Source organism: Lynx rufus, unplaced genomic scaffold (genome assembly GCF_022079265.1).
Source record: "Lynx rufus isolate CCGP_SWC_20201006 ecotype Redwood Valley unplaced genomic scaffold, mLynRuf1.p SCAF_56, whole genome shotgun sequence".
Lineage (NCBI taxonomy): Eukaryota > Metazoa > Chordata > Mammalia > Carnivora > Felidae > Lynx > Lynx rufus.
This window is the reverse complement of record NW_025814874.1, coordinates 833,696-850,966: the sequence shown is the minus strand read 5'-3', so window position 1 is coordinate 850,966 and position 17,271 is coordinate 833,696. Positions and strand designations below refer to the sequence as shown.

The window sequence follows — 17,271 nt, the reverse complement described above, 5'->3', positions numbered from 1 at the left end:
GTGTGGAGGTTCCTCAAAAAATTAAAAATAGAACTACCCTACGACCCAGCAATGGCACTACTAGGCATTTATCCACGGGATACAGGTGTGCCATTTTGAAGGGGCATATGCACCCCAGTGTTTATATTTATAGCAGCACTATCAACGATAGCCAAAGTATGGAGAGAGCCCAAATGTCCAGTGATGGATGAATGGATAAAGAAGATGTGGTTCATATATACAGTGGAGTATTACTCAGCAATCAAAAAAAAAAAAGAAATCTTGCCATTTGCAACTACATGGATGGAACTGGAGGGTATTATGCTAAGTGAAATTAGTCAGAGAAAGACAAATATCATATGACTTCACTCACATGAGGACTTTAAGATCCAAAGAGATGAACATAAGGGAAGGGAAGCAAAAATAATACAAAAACAGGGAGGGGGACAAAACACAAGAGACTCTTAAATACAGAAAACAGAGGGTTGCTGGAGGGGTTGAGGAGGGGGTATGGGCTAAACGGGTAAGGGGCTTAAGGAATCTACTCCTGAAATCATGTTGCACAATGTGCAACTTGGGTGTAAATTATAAAAAATAAATAAATTATAGAAAGTTAAAAAAAAATTAAAATACATAAATAAGCCCAGATTCTTACCAGGGCCAACAAGCCTGCCCCCAGTCAGAGGTTCTGCAGCCCGACGCCCACTCTTGGCTTCACCACCACATGGGCTGGAGCATGAGTGGTGCCCGTTCCCTGAACGCTGCCCTCCCGATACATACCTGGCCCCTCACCCACCTCACGTGCCCGCTGCCCACATCACCTCCTCGGAGAAGAGCCCCGGAGGAGGCTTCGCACAGGGTATCCGACGTCGTGTGAACCCACTTCTTCTGTAAGGATACAAAGTCCTCAAGTGTGAGGCCACCGCTCTCCCCTTCACGCACACGTCCCAGCGCTCAGCACAGGCCAGGTGCAGACTTGCTCAGAGACACGTTTACGTGAGTTAGTTGAGGGCGCCTGGGTGGCTCCGTCAGCTGAGCATGTGACTCTTGATTCGGGCTCAGGTCGCGATCCCAGGGTTCGCGAGATCAAGCTCGGCATCAGGCTCTGTGCTGGCAGTGCGGAGTCCGCTTGGGATTCTGTCTCCCTCTCTCTCTGCCCCTCCCTCCCCCCCTCAAAAATTACCAAATAAACATTAAGTGAATGAGTTAACAGGTTAAGACAGACACGTACACACACGCACACATACAGACACACGGACACGGACACACAGGTGCTCACACACCTACACATACACGTGCGTGCATGCAAGCCCTCATACAGTCCAGGCCACAGGCGTGCTGGGGACAGAGGGGCAGGTGCCGGGGCGTCTGGTCTCGGCCACCCCCCAAGACCCCGCAGTGGTAAGTGCTGCACGTGTGGAGTGACAGCATCACCGCTGTGCTCATGAGGCTCCTCATCGGGGTGGGGGGAGCCCCGAGCCTGGATGCAGAGAAGCCAGCAGGGAGGCTCCCAGACAACAGCCTCCCGCGGGGCTTTGCGCCACGAGCTCTGCGGCCAGACGGCCTGCCGGGGGCACACTCGGCGCCGGTGCGTCTCTGGAACCGGGCTGCGGGTCTCCGTTTCCACGTCTAGGAGTCAGGGTTCCGGAAGGGCTGAGTTCACGCCTGCTAAGAACGTGACGTGCGGACGTGGGGCAGCTCAGCACACACCAGCTACGGCATGTGCACCTCTACGTGCGCAACAGGGAAACGTCTGGGATTTGCCTCCTGTCCTGGCGAGTGCCCCCTACAGAGCCAAAAGTCACCGGGCCTCAAGGCGTCCCACAGAAGCCGCCTACGGAACAACGAAAGGGCCTGGGCCCAGCCTGAGACCGGGAGGTCCACGCCAACACCTGAGGCCACCAGATGGGATGACGCAGGAGAGCAGCGGAGTCTGCGTGCAGATTCTCTCGGAAGTCACTCCCTCACGCGCGGCCTCCGCGACACACAGCAGGGGGCACACTCGCAGGGACACTGCACATCGGCCCACGTCCACGGCTCACGTGCAGGAGCCCGTCTACAGGAGCCCGGCTTTCAGCCCAGACTCACAACTGCATGGACGCGGGCAACCTCTCTATTCTCTGTAGCCTCAAACCCCTCATAGAATCGACTTCTACCTGACAACATGAGACACCACACAGTCCCAGGCAAACGCAGCCTTCTCTAGTCTCCAGGGACACAAAACCTGCCCCCATCACTCAGTCACATCTCTCATCTCCTATGAGAAAAATCGGTTAAGTTTAAGAAAAACTGTCTTTACCGTTATTTTAAAGCTAGGGCTTTATTTTTTATAAGTAAAAAGTATTTAAAAGCCCAAAATTGTATCTTCCACTTCCAATTTAATCAGCTGAAACCATTTAAAAACAAATTTGGAGCCAGATGGAAAAAAAATATCAGACTGAGCTCTGATACACAAGTTTCATGTAGGTGAAGTCTTCATGGCTCTGTGATAAACCCCAGAAAGAAATAAAGAACAGAACAAGTAAAAGAAAAAGAAAACAGAGCCTCACAAGGGAAATGTTCACAAACCACTTTCCATAAGCAAAAAATGATACTGTGATGGTGATGATGACAGTGGTGACAGCAGGGCCTGTCTCTCTTTCCTGGCCATCGGCTACGAACCCCCCATCACCCCAAAACGCCATCAGTGACGACGGCGGTGACGGTGCTGGTGGTGGGGTGACTGGCTCTGAAACGACTTCCTCTAATAAAGACTCATGTGGAATAAGCTCAAAAATTAAGTGAAAAAATCTTTTTCTATTAATTCATATCAGAGACAAAAAGTAACAAGTGTGAGAAATGGTGAGAAATATTTGAAATGCAACAATTACAACATAAAAGAACATCACACATGAAATTCACATTTATCTTACTGAAACATTCTAACTCAAGAATGGAAATATTGGGTAAAATTAGTCAATTCTCACCTATTGTATTAACTAAGGACCCACAGAAATTCTAGAAAAACTGACCAAATATCTAACTTTATAGCATTTCAAGAGAGAGACATGAATGTTGGAAATTTTTATATCTAGATGAATTTTATAGATTGCATTTAGAGAATAATACCTTAAACATTTTTCAAGGCTATTTGTCAAAACTTAACCCCAAAACCTATGTGCTGGTGGGTCTGTTTAAGAAGCCCACTGCCCCCTGCATTTGTGTGTCATTTCCTAAATAAGGAACTGCTTCTGCTGGTTAACAGTTAGCTGTGATTCAAATTGGAAAGTCCTGAGTGAGCAGATTCTAAGCAAGAGGATTGTTCTGGGTGCCACAAAGGTGACCGTCTGCACTGAAAGTCCAAGGCCTTTGCCGGAAAGTTCCACTCAACAACTTCAACGAGTCACAATTATCCTCCAAAATTTGACATCAAAACGTCGCCTATCAACACCTGAGTTGCACCCGAATTTAAAAGAAATCATTGGGGCACCTGAGTGGCTCAGTTGGATAAGCATCTGACTTCGGCTCAGGTCATGATCTCACAATTCGTGGGTTCGAGCCCCACGTCGGGCTCTGTGCTGACAGCTCAGAGCCTGGATCCTGCTTCCGATTCTCTGTCTCCCTCCCTCTCTCTCTCTCTGCCCCTCTCCCACTCGTACTCTGTCTCTCTCTCTCTCAAAAATAAACATTAAAAAAAATAAAATAAAAATAAATATATCATAATGCCTAAAAAATAAGACAGATATTAGGTTAACAATCATTTTAAATGTGGCTCAATTATCAAATTCATTTAAGGGTCCAGAAATTCGTAAGGTTTAATAATCAATCTTAAACCCAATCTTGACAGATCTTACTGTGAAATTAGCAACAGAAGATCCATCATGACAAGGTGGTCCTGCCCACTCCTGCCATTAACGAGCTGACCCCCTCGCAGCCTTCCCAGAAGACACGGGATATCGTCCCACACAGAGCTGCTATGACTCACATGCCGTATGTTTTTAAAGTCTGCTATTTTAGTAACCTCATAAAATGTTACAAAATTCTTCAAAAGAATTGCTTCATTCGTCTGGGAGACCTACCGCCCAGGGTTTAAAATGTCTTTGTTCTGTTTTTACATAAGAGTCTGTACAAATACAGGAAGAAGTACATAAATACTACTCCTCTCCTCAACACCTTTCTTCAGGCTGGTGTTTTCCACCCATGGTGTCTGCAATTGGGAAAAACCTTCTCCTGCCAAAATGCGAAATGTACAAAATGATTAACCTCCAAGGGCGCAGTGTTGCGAAGACCTGGGAGATGAGATGCCCGTCTGAGCCTTCAAAGGGCCTCCCCGCAAGACCAAGGATGCCCACAAAATGGGAGCAAGTGACAATGTCACATCTCTCAGGTCTGCCGCCCTCCCCTGGCATCTCCCTGTCCCCATCCCAACGCTCTGACTTTGACCCAGGCTCACTGACACCCCTCGGCCACGCCTACGGAGCCATGAAGACGGACAGCTCTCGGGGACCACCCACAGGAGCCACAGGTCTGCCTACACGTGGACAAAGTCTGACTCTGGACCCAAAAGCTCCCGTTTATCCAGAAGGACAGCGTCTGCCTCAGGAGGGTGCAAGTCCGCGCTCCAGAATTGGTGCCCTTTCCCAGGCAAACCAGCTACAAAACTTTGCAGAGTATCAGACCACACCTGCCCCATTAAACAGAAATTTAAAGGAAACCTGGAATAGTGTGTTGAAATTATAGATAACAAAGACTTTTTAACCAATCCAGTAAGACTTCACTTAAAGACAATAACACCCTTAAGACGCCTGGGTGGTTCAGTCAGTTAAGCATCCGACTTCGGCTCAGGTCGTGATCTCACGGTTTGTGGGTTCGAGCCCCGTGTCAGGTTCTGTGCTGACAGCCCAGAGCCTGGTGCCTGCTTCGGATTCTATGTCTCCCTCTCTCTCTGCCCCTCCCCGGCTTGTGCACTTGCTCTCTCTCTCTCTCTCAAAAATAAATGCTAACACTAAAAAAAAATTTTTTTAAGCAATAATACTCTTGAAATCATAATGCATATTTCAGAAGGCATTATAAATTAAACCCTTCATTTGGAACGTCATTCAAAATATATCAAAAATCAAAATTGTAGATGAGTCTTAAAAACAAAAGTTTTTCTCATAAATCTCTTAGATGTACTTTTGGGTAGCAAAGTGTCTTTTAAACTAAACTATGAGACAATGAATTCATCAACACGGCACCTCCTCCAATCTCAGGTCTGCAGCCCTCAGCTGTAGGTAGTTCTAAGCTACGTCTCTAACACAGAGTAGCTGCGTCCTAAAAAGAGAAACTACTGGCCCCTGAAGGCTGCTTCACGTCGCTGCAGGACCTATGTGACCATCACTCAACCCTGTGAGTGCCTGAAACACCCAAACTCTCCATCAAGTTTTAAGAGGTAATGTATTACAGTAAAGTTGAAAAATGGGCCCATAAAATAAAGACAGAAGTACAAAAATTCACGTTCAACATGATAGTAAAATATCTTCTAAGGTCAAACGTCAAGGCTCGGAAAATGTAATGATTAAAAATGAGCATTGAGTTTCGCAGCAAACTGGTACAAAACTGCACCAAACTTTGTACCCGTTAAATACTGTGAACGCAACACTCGGCACACGACACATACCGTCAACACTCACCTTATTCTGACAGATTTGGTGCACAGGCCGTGAATGGGCTTCCGCTATCACGGCTGCACTGCGGCCCGCATTGAGGTCGAACACCTCCACGGTCTTGTCCCGGCCCGCGGTGAGCACCAGGTCTGCGTGACAGGGAACTCCTCTCAATAACCCACCTCGGGGAGTGAACAGGCCTATTCGTTCTGGTACCACCTCTGGAGACACCAGGAGACACAGCGGGTGACTGGCTGTGACTTTCGGAAGCTCCACAGAGACGTGGTCACAGCCCTGCCCCCCCTCCCCCATCTCCCCCCCCCCACCGCCCATTACATTCAGAAGAATGTAACTTAGACCTTTGAATAAATGAAAATTTTCTAAGAATTCCTAAAGGTCAGAGCTCTCCTTCTAAATAAATCAAAATCAATGCTTTTTAATTAAAAGGGATGATGCTAGCTATAAAAACTCAAAAAACAGGAGTTCCTGGGTGGCTCAGTCGGTTAAGAATCGACTTCAGCTCAGGTCACGATCTCGCGGTCCGTGAGTTCGAGCCCCACGTCGGGCTCTGTGCTGACGGCTCAGAGCCTGGAGCTGCTTTGGATTCTGTGTCTCCCTCTCTCTCTGCCCCTCCCCCACTCATACTCTGTCTCTCAAAAGTGAATAAACAAGAAAAAATAAAATAAACTTTTGGCCTCAATTTCATATTCGACAGTTAATGCTGTAACTCTCGCCTGCCTCCGCAGAGATGGGGCAAACCCCAAGTAATCAAAGGGTGTCTACAGCAGGTGTACCGGTTCATTTTTAAAAAGTGCCAAACTACTGCGTATTATTCCGCTGCTAATTTTCCTCTGAAGCCCCTTTCGCCACGCCGACGAACCACTACACACACAGTCAGTGCAGAAGCCACGGGCCCCCGGAGCCTCGGGCTGGAGCCGGGACCTCAGCAGACGCCTGTCGGGAGGATGGCGCTCAGGACGTGAACACGCCAAGAGCGGAGGCAGGATACAGGAATAAAAGTCGTTCGCGGCGGACAGGCTGGTGATCTCTGTTGGGCCAGCTGTGGGGAGCCTGAAAACGGGCCTGCACCTGCTCCTTTGTTTGTACCTGAAAGAAAATAAACGCAGTCGATCTTTAGGTTCCCCTCCACTACCGTGAAGCGTCCCACCTTTAAAAACCGAATCTGGGGCGCCTGGGGGGCTCAGTCGGTCAAGCGTCCGACTCTTCATTTCAGTCAGGTCATGATCTCACGTTTGTGGGTTCGAGCCCCGCATCGGGCTCCGTGCTGACAGTGTGGAGCCTGCTTGGGATTCTCTCTCTCCTTCTCTCTCTGCCCCTCCCCTGCTTGTGGCCTCTCTTTCCCTCTCAAAATAAATATATAAACTTTTTAAAAAATTGAAAATGAAGAAAGTTTTCATACCACTTAATAATTATATTTCATGACATCGAAGGAATAAATCAGCTACCTTAATTTTCCTCTAGGAAACCCTAACTTTTCATTTAGGAAAACTTCATGAAAAAATATCATTATATAAAGCCCCAAATAATTCATTCCTGTCTACAAAAAAGCAAACTTTTCTCCTAATTCTAAAATAATTACATGTACTTAAGGAGACATCCAGCCAGTTATGAATTATCTGTATTTCCATTTACACATATGTTCTTAATATCTTCTAAAGGGTAACATAAGCAGCTAACAGTGGCTTAATAAACACACAGCCTCAGGGTGCCTGGGTGGCTCAGTCGGTTGAGTGTCTGACTTGGGCTCAGGTCATGATCTCACGTGACCGTGAGTTCGAGCCCCGCGTCGGGCTCTGGGCTGACGGCTCGGAGCCTGGAGCCTGCTTCAGAGTCTGTGTCTCCCTCTCTCTCTGCCCCTCCCCTGCTCATGCTCTGTCTCTCTCTGTCTCAAAAATGAGTAAACGTTAAAAACACACACACACACACAGCCTCGACAATTCCTAACAATAATTCTGTACAGGAAAGGAACCTGCTGGCAATCTCAGGATGTGGCCCTAACCCAGGGAGGGCATGGCTGGCCCCGGGGAGCCGGCAGGTCGGCCCAGTTGGGTAAGAACTGCCACAGGCAGGTTCAGGTGGGTGATGGGCAAAGGGGTGGGCAGGGTGGAGGGAGATATGGGGTGGCGGCTGAGGTGGAGGGTGACCCAGGCCGTCAGCCTGCTCCTTCCACGGGTCAGTAAAGGCTGGGCGGGGGGCCTGGGGCCATGACATCGGGGTGGGCACAGAGACGGGCACCCAGAGAACAGGTCCTGGGGACAGGGTTGTGGGGCTCGAGGGACAAATGGAGTGGAGTCACAGGAGGTCGGCAGTAAGGCTCAGTGCCAGCGCACAGACCCCATAAATTACTGTGCATCCCCGCTGGAAACCGGCGCTGGACCGCACAGCAGGTGGTTAACGGGACAGAGAGCGGCTGCTCCGTCTGCAGACAGCACAGGCCAGGCGACGCTGTTCAGAAAGAACAGAGGGTGCAAGCAAAGAGAGGGCACGCACGGCTGAAATCACGGGGAGTGGGGGTGCATGGGGACTCCCCGTTTGGGCACCGCATTCCCGTGGCATCGCGGGCCACGCACCCCCTCAGGCTCAGAGGGAGAGGAAGGGCAGGGGGGCGGGGGGACGTGCCGCTGGGCGCACGGCATTTCCGTCTCTGCTCCCAGACAAGAACCAGTGTGCACCGAGGGGCCGGCCCGCAGCCTTCCGGAACAACAGACGGTCCTGCTGAGAGGCGCTCACGCCTGCAGCCTGTGCAAGGTTCAGAGTCCCATCATGCAAAGCCCCGGCCGTTTCAGAGTCACCACCTCCAGCTGACGCTGGGACACGTGGGGAAGACGCCGCAGCCTGAGCGACAGGCCTGGGGACAGGCGCTTCTCCAGCAGCTGCCACGGGGCCCCTCCCCAGACAGAGCAGGGGGAGGCTTCCCCTGGCTGCACACCACCACCCACCGGAGGCTCGGGCCACATAAGCGCGTGCCAGGCCAGGGCGTGCAAGGAGGAATCGCCTGCACGCCCTGGCTCTGGCCGCCGGACTGGAAGCCGGCCCAGTACCTCTTTCCCAGGACCTGTATCATCAAAACCAAGACGACACGGAAACGCTGGGCTCGCGACAGCCAGCAAGCCTCCGGATCCTCGTAGCTCGCCGCAGACTCTCACCGGCGGAGAGCACGTCACTCAGAGCAGCCGGCGCGCGGTGCCGCACCGCAGCCCAGAGGACACATGGAGCATGAGCACCCGCGACGGACGGGGGGCCCGAAGCCGGACGTACAGACGAGGGAGGTCCTCCCAGGGAATCCACCCGGGGCAGGCAGGACCTCTGCTGGGTCCCGACAGACGTCACTTGACACGCGACTCACCCGTCCCCCGCCTTCCTACTTCCGACGGGGACTTCCCTGCGTCGCGGCTTCCTCCTCGCAACACTGCACACGGCTGGGGGAGGGGCCGGCAGCCCGCCCTGTCGTCAACCCAGCACCGCAGGCCGGGGCCCCTGGGCAGTGAGGCCGGGTGGCCCGCAGGGGGTCTCCGGGGACGGGCTGAGGGTGAGTGCGTGTGCCAGGCAGAGTGTGCGTGGGGAAGGCCGCAGGGGTAACGCTACTGGAAGCCCAGGGCACTCTGTGCCGTCTGTCCAGCCGCAGGAGCGGCCTCACGGATCCATCGCACCTGACCCACACCCATCCTGGCCTCGGCACCCGTGTCCCGGCCTGACCTGGAAGCAGGCCGATCTTCCGGCCGAGATCTGGGGACGTGTGCTATGTGGATCCCTCCATCCACAATTAAAAAGCTATCCAGTAAGGCCGCTAAGCTGAAAACTTACCCACGGGTCTCCCAACGGGCACAACGGGGATGAAACAGATCCCACAGTGACTCGCAAGCCAGACCCCGAGCTCACACTAGCTCATTCAAACCCACATGCTCCAAAGCAAGAGCACAGGTGAGCCGACGCAGGGGCAACTTCCCTCATGTGCTGTGTAAGGGAACCTCGTTCACAGATTCTGACAGTCCCTGCCACGCGCCCAGGGGCCTGCGGCCTGCAGGCTTCGGCAAAGTCTCCCCCTTCATCTTGCCACATAAGAAATATAAACGTGATGCCTGGAGCTACGGCAGCCACCTTCACGGCATAAAGCGAGAAGCGACAGAAGGGAACCAGCACACACTGAGGGCACCGGGCGGTTCTCGGGGGGGGGGGGGTCCTCCACCCCGTGGACCGCCCGCCTCCGGGTGGCTGGGGACGTGCCGGGAAAGCCGTCATCAGGCATTGAGTTACAGGAAGGAGGGCAGGACGGACAGCCTCCGGAGCACAACACGGCCCGCCCTCACCGTGTGTGCCGCACACAGCTTGCTGCCAGGCACCCAGAAGGCGGGTCTGAAGACACCCTACGCGCCCCCACAGCCCACTTCCAGGCAGGCACCCCGCAAACCGGCCCTAAGGCACCGGTGAGAACGACAAGTCAGAAGAAGCAGGTATCGGTCAACCAGAGGAGGGGGGAGGACGTGCGGCACGTTCCTACCGTATAAAATCTCACGACGGCGCGCAAACAGACCAAAGTTCCGTTCGTGAGCGCGGCTGAGTCTCACAGGCGTAATTTGGATTATTATGAAAGGCGTGCTGCGTTTAAAGACTCAATAAAACCGCGTGGAAACCTAGAGATCCAGCAAACCTAGAACCACGGATGGGAAGCAAACACACCAGGGTCTCAGCAAGAGGGAAGTCACAACAGCCACAGCACGGGAGCAGCCCCAGTGTCCACTGACCGATGGACGGAGAGGACGCGGTGCGTGCGCACACACACAACACACACACACACGCACACACACACAGACACAGACACACAGGGAGAGACACACACACACACAGAGGGAGAGACCTACAGAGACACACACACACAAATGGGATATTGCTCAGACACAAGAAAGATGAAGGTCTTGAGTCTGCAGCAAGGATGGACCCAGAGGGAGCTGTGCTCAGTGAAGTAAGTCCGAGAAAAACAGACACCGTATGACCGCACTTACAAGTGGAATCTAAAAACAAGCAACGACGAAACACAAACAGATTCATACGTACAGAACTGGGGGCTGGCAGAGGGGAGGTCAAGGTCAGGGACGGAAGTGCAGCACAAGGAAATACGGTCAATGGTACTGGTAGTTTTGTACTGGGCTGATGGCAGCTACCCTCACCCTGGTAAGAAAAAAAAAGGGGGGGCAGAGGAAAGAGGGGCAGGAAAGGCCTGGAAAGGCAGCCCTCTATTTATCCCTGTAATTTTTCATTTCTTTAAAAACTTTGGAAACAAACAAAAAAAGTGTTAATATTTCCCAAAGGGAGGTGTAGCCAAACAGGCATTTAGTATATTCAGCACGTGTGTGTGTGTGTGTGTGTGTGTGTGTGTAGGAAACGTTTCATCTTTAACTTCACCATAAACACAGTAGTAATCGTCCCACACAACGTCCATCGAGGCGGGAACGCCACCTTCTGAAGCCCCGCACCGCGGTCCCGGGCAGGGAGAGACCGCTCACCCGGCTCCTGGCAGCAGCTGGCCAGGCTGTGATTACGCTGTACATAACATTCAAATGGAAACACTCTTGTTTCATAACGTCAGCCCTGAAACACAGCGCCCCCCACTACATACAGAGAGAAAATGTAAAAGAGGAGGCTACGTACCTTCTTATCTCATCCTTGCTCGTGTCAATGTGACACTTCAGGAGCTGAAGTTCAGGGCCAGAAGAACACAATATAAAAGCGTCCAGGTAGTAAAACTGGGCGGACTGGATGGGCTTCGGGAACAGGTCTCTGCCCTATAACGCAGATCGGTAGTTACTGCCAACACAACAGACGTTAGCAACAAACTCCACTGCGCGAAACAGGACAGTCTTCATGTTAACCCCAAACATCTACCTTAAATGTACAGACAGATTGTGTTAGAACCGGTTTACAATTTTGTTCCCTCTCCCTGACTACTCCTAAAAGATGTTCCAAGTAGTACGTATTTGGAATTCTGGCCACTTAGACTTTAAAGGAAGACTGACACTTGGCAGTGAACGCGTGGAGTAGCAAGGATTTTAGTAGAGACAAAATTCTCACCACGAGGAGTCTGAGGGCTCTGCTCTCAGCCTGTATCTCAGAATGTCCGAGACAGCAGTGTCACGGTCCTAAAGCAAGTGCGTCCCCCTGAACCTGCTGCCAAACTTCTCGACTCAGGGCCCCGCCCCAGGTCTGACGCGCCTCCCCTCCCGGCTCATTCTCCTAGGGCTCGACCCCCCTTGACAACAAGACTCACGGGAATAAGAGAGCCACATCTCTGACAATTTGCAGTTTGTGGGCTCCTCTTCTGACTAGCCCCCTTTCCCATCCTGGCCGTGAGATGATCCCACCCTCCCTTCGTGCCTCACCCACTGTCTCCAGACGGTCACCTCCAAGCACATTAAAATGCTCACACGCAGCTGTGTGTGTGCACGTCAGGTGTGTGGGTAAATACACATACGCACACATTTAAGAAGACACTTCGTCATCAGCCGCTGGCGGTTCTGATGCATCTCCGGCTTACCCTGGCCTCAGCCTCCCAGTTAGGGCAAGAGCCTGGGGCCCCGAGAAGGCGCTGCGTGCTCACTGTCAAGTCCCTTACCACACACAGCACGAGCTCCGCCCTACGCAGCGACCACACCCTCGGCATCCCGTCCAGGGAAGTGGACAGCAGCCACCGGCCGTCATGACTCCAGCACACGGTGCTCACTGCCCCGTCATGACCTAATGGGAGGGAGACAGAGGGGGCGCCTGGAACCTTCATGCGGCACAGCCGAGTGCAGCTTCTAGGAACCACCAGCCAGGCCAGAGGCCTTCCCAAGCTATGGTGACACCAGTGAAACCAAAGACCGAGAAGGTGACTTCTGCCTCGTTTAAAGACTTGACATGGTTATTGATGGACCGATTTCAGAAATTATATTTGAAACATAAAGCCCCAAATTATGTGTGCATTTGTGTCTTTAAAGAAGAAACAAAATGCAGAAACTTATAAAATGTATAGAAATCCGTGGACTCCAGGGGTGCCTGGGAGGCTCAGTTAAGCGTCCAACTTCAGCTCAGGTCATGATCTCACAGCTCGTGAGTTCGAGCCCCGTGTCCGGCTCTGTGCTGACAGCTCAGAGCCTGGAGCCTGCTTCCCATTCTGTGTCTCCCCCTCTCTCTGCCCCTCCCCTACTCGCACTCTGTCTCTCTCTCTCAAAAATAAATAAACGTTAAAAAAATATTAAAAGAAAGAAAAAAAAATCCATGGACTTCATGATAACACATCTCAAGGAACTGTTGGTCTTTCAATACTGAAGGGAACGGTTATGAGGATTTACTGCCCACAGTCAGGAACCGTATGAGTATTTGTTAGGCCCTTGCTGGCCGCCGGTCGGTAGACAGGCCGTCCCCCAACAGTTTGTCGAATGTGCTGCACAGAGAGGAGCCACACACAGTTGAAAAGAAAGAAAAGTGGTCAAGAAACAGCAGTTACCTGCTTCCCACTTCTTACCAAAACCCCTAGAGACAAGTTCTAAAATGACACGTGCAGTCTGTTCTTTGGGCCACTGTGACCCCTTGACTTGTGTCACCACCACCGCCGCGGAGGCGGCAAACAGCCAAGATGCGCGCTCTGGTGGCCCCATCCTCACGTCGGGCAACGGGAAGGCCGGAACTCTGCGCTTACAATGCATCGGGCGGTCTCTGCGGCACCTTCCCCTTGACAGACATGCACCCCGGTGCAGGGCTGGGGCACCCACGGGGCGTCTCCCCCAATCACACACGTGGTCAGTGGGATAGGCCGACCGTGCGCCCCAGCTCTGAGCTGACCACAGAGGATGGACTCGGTCCCTGGACCCCACCCCGGCCGCCGGCCCTGCTCCTCCCTTCGGGCTGCTGCTCACCTGCTGCCCCCTAGTGGGGGCTTGTGGGAGTTCCAGCAGAAGGACTAAGGCCCTGTAAGGGGGAGTCACCACCGCTGCTGGGCCACAGAGCAAGGCCATGGGTGACCGCTTAGAAAGGTCGTCACCCCGGGGAGGTATCTTAAAGCCAGTCTGACCCTGCGGCCACCTGCTGCTCTGACAGGGGGAGGAGCCCAAGGAAAGGCAGGGACGAGGCAGTCATGGGGCGTGTGCGGTTTCAGAAATGAAAACCGTGGGCTTTCAGAAGTGGGAACGGAGAGGGTGGGCAGTACCGGGGAGGCTGGACCCACGTGGCAGGCCCAGTGGCCCCCGCGCCACACAAGGCTGCCTTCCTGCGCAGGCGCCACATCCCCACAATCCAGCCAGGACTGTGGGGAGGGACCCCAGGCGAGCACCGCATCCAGGACCTGGCTCTGCCGCGGTGCCCACCTGCCTGAACGCGGATGGAGCCCCCGGCACCGTGCAGACGTTCCTGCTGCGGCCAGACCACCAAAGATGAGACCATGAACTGCAGGATCACATCACACTCGCCGGAAAAGCAACAGGAGAAAGATGGGGAAGCAGGAAATGTTTATAAAGAGCAGGGACTGCAGTTCTGAAACCGGCCCGTCCAACCAGAATTTCACCTGCAGTGGCGCTGCTGCCCCCTGGTGGGGGCTTGTGGGAGTTTCAGCAGAAGGACTGAGGCCCCGTAAGGGGCATCATCACCACTGCTGGGCCTCGGAGCAAGGCTGGGGCCTCCAGGGGAAGGAGGCTCGTAACCGTAACCGCCACCGGAGAGGGCGCCGGGGAGGGTTCACTGAAGTGTCTCAGGGCCCCTCCCCCACCGCCTCCCCCAGGGCATGAGGCCGAAGCCGCAGGTTGCATCTCGCTGGGTGTCATTCTTCCCAATCAAGTGATAACCCACTGCAGCGAGGGGACATCCTCCTCCTGTCCTTGCGTCCCTCCCACCCCTCCCACCGCTAACTGCTGTTCCAAGCCTGGGCACCCAGACAAGGCCAACTGAGTCGCCAGAGAAGGCAGAAGCACTCCCGATGCAGACACTAAAGGGACGCCCTCCGCTGGTCCCCCAGTGTCGCTGCGGCCCTTAGGAGCCCACCCAGGGCGTCAGCTCAGAGGGGAGGGACAGACCTCTCTGACTCCGAATGAGAACAACCAGAACCCCCATGGCACCTTCTCCTCTGAGCTCCACCCTGCACACAAGCAGCTGTGACCTCAAGGCCTGGCGCTGGGACCCCAGCTCCAGCTTCTCAGTGTGCCCGTGAAGGACCCAGGCTGACCTGTGCTCAGTTCTGTGCTGCACACACGGCCCTCTCGCTGGACCACGCGGACCTGGATGGCGGATGCCCCTGTGTTGCGCGTGCTGGGGACATAAGCCTCAGAAATCGAATGAACAGGGCACAAAACGCATTTGAGTCCTCTCCTTTCCTGGGGCCACGGCCACACCCGGGGTGTGTGACCCCCACACCACAGAAAAGGAACGTGGACGCCAATGGCGTGGCTTGAGCTCCAGTGGACAGAGAACTTCACACCAGGAGGCGAGAGGTTCTAAACCTCGTTCCACCTTTTTTAAGAACACGTTTTTATGCAATTCTGTGACATTTAATAAAGACTTAATTAAATCTAATCTCCTGAAGTGGCTGGCCCCAGACTCTCACTGGTAACACCCCTCAGCCTCAAGCACGTCCCCCCCGTCTGCTCTGTGCCCAGCACTTGCTGACGAGGGGCAGAAGTTCCAAGGCTGGTGCTGCACAAGGTGGGACAGAAAGTGTCCTAAATTCTACAGCACAAACGTGGGCACCCTTATTAAATGAACGCCATCATGAACACTGGTTTTCAGACCAGGAGGCACACCCAGCTGTGCCCTCTGAGAATCCACTCCAAGTGCTGCAAAGGGAATTCTAACTCAGCGTCCGATTCTACCCACAACAAAGTACCCAGATTTATATCTCTGTCTTAGATGATGATGGCGATAAAAGCGCCCATTTTCCTGCTTCCCACAGTAAGTGCTGAAAAAGCACTCATACTTTCAAAGCTGAATTACAGGACTATTAAACCAGCTGCATAAGGTGGAACGGTGTCCTAGAACAGGTAGGGTAAGAACAGTTGGCTAAAAATGACTCTTCCCCAAAACACAAATAGGCGAGTTCAAATATCTACTGCATTATCTCAGTTCAGCCACAAGCCCTATTCCTGCAATAAAATACAGAGAAATGTCCACGTCCAACATACTTGCTACTTATAACAATTGTTGAGCAACAGAAAGACCAGAACACGGAAGGTGCCTTAACGAGAACATTCAGGATGACGGTTTTGAGCCAGGAAGGAGCCACAGGACGCGCAGGGGATGAGGAGCACCTTCCACAGGGGCCCCCCCTCCTTGCTGCCAGGACGAGGTAGCCTGAGTCCGCAGGATGCTGGGGAGCATGCGCCTGCCCCCCCCACACCCCTGCGCCTTGCCCCCACCCCCGCCACCACACCCGCACCACACCTGTGCCCCCCCCACGCCTGCACCCCATCCACCTATATCACAGAAACACCTGGACTGACAGCATTTGCTTTTTGGGTTTTTGTTGTTGCTAAAACATGTACTGAGTGTGAGTCTTAAAGCGAGCGGCTCCAGGAGCCCGAGCAAGCGTGGGGGGTCACTCAGGGCTCCAGGACCAGGAACCTATCAGGAAACTAAAACAGTGAGACTTCCCACACCACTGCCCTCACTTCGAGTCTACTCGCCTCATTACGTTTATAAAAATGTCTGTATACAAGCCCTCCCTCCCGACCTTCCGAATGTGCTTTGGTCACACGTCTGCGAGATCTGACTGTGCCCCCTCCCCTGGACCTTCGCAAAAGCTTTGTTCCCTGACCTCGGGGTGCCCGCTGCCCCGGCCGCCCCGGCCACACCCTCCCCCCAGCGTGGTGGGGCCGATCTAGTTTGCTAAACCTCCACGAGGGCCTCAGCTCTATTCTGTTCTGATCTTGAAGGGACTGGAAGGGCACGTGGCAACCGACACCCAGGACCAAAGGAGCCCACACACTGTACCTGAGAAGACAGCAGGTGTCCCAGTAAGATCAGCACGGAAGACCAGCGACAAGTGGTTGGCTAAGCCACAGGCCAGCCACCGCCCATCTCCTGCAGAAAAAGAGTAAGAGAAATGCCTATAAAGTCACAGCTCACCGGAGGCGCACTCACAACAGGGGAACAGAACTGGTAGCTGGCTTGAGGCTGGGTTTCCCAGGTAGTGAGAGAATCTACAGCAAACAGCATCTGCTCAACGGCCACCAGCACCCTTTGAGGGCCCACCAGGTGACGTCCCCCCGGCTTCCTTCAGAGAGAGCCCGAGAGGCAGGAGCTGAGGCGGCACACCCAGGCTGCAGGGCTAGTCAAGAGTCAGCGCTGGGACCTGAACCCAAAGTACCCTAATCCCCAGGGCGCCCTGCCTCCCATCAACAGATTTTTTCAGACACACGTTATTCAGCTAAGCAGTCTTATTTAAACAGATCCCTAAAACAGTACAGAACTAAACTACAGAACCCCCCCACACCTGTAATTTTCAAACCCGAGGCTCCTACCTTATTTCTAATCATCTCATAGAATCATATAATCACAAGCAAGCCCGTTGAATATCAACAAAGATACTTGACCACTGAGAGTACGTTACCTAATTTCCCAAAATTATTCAAAATATGCTTTGGCTGGAATTATATAAAAACAGCTGTAAGTAACGATAAGCTGTGGGAAT

General features: G+C 53.0%; 1 protein-coding gene across 1 annotated transcript in view; it reads right to left on the bottom strand.

The window, feature by feature from the left end:
- Nucleotides 1-17,271, bottom strand: part of WDR27 (WD repeat domain 27) — a 75,144-nt gene that overhangs the window by 23,332 nt on the left and 34,541 nt on the right. The window contains 5 exon segments of the mRNA XM_047101105.1: nt 5,631-5,752; nt 6,613-6,710; nt 11,271-11,404; nt 12,232-12,353; nt 16,572-16,661. Of these exon segments, the coding sequence (XP_046957061.1) occupies nt 5,631-5,752; nt 6,613-6,710; nt 11,271-11,404; nt 12,232-12,353; nt 16,572-16,661 (566 nt within the window).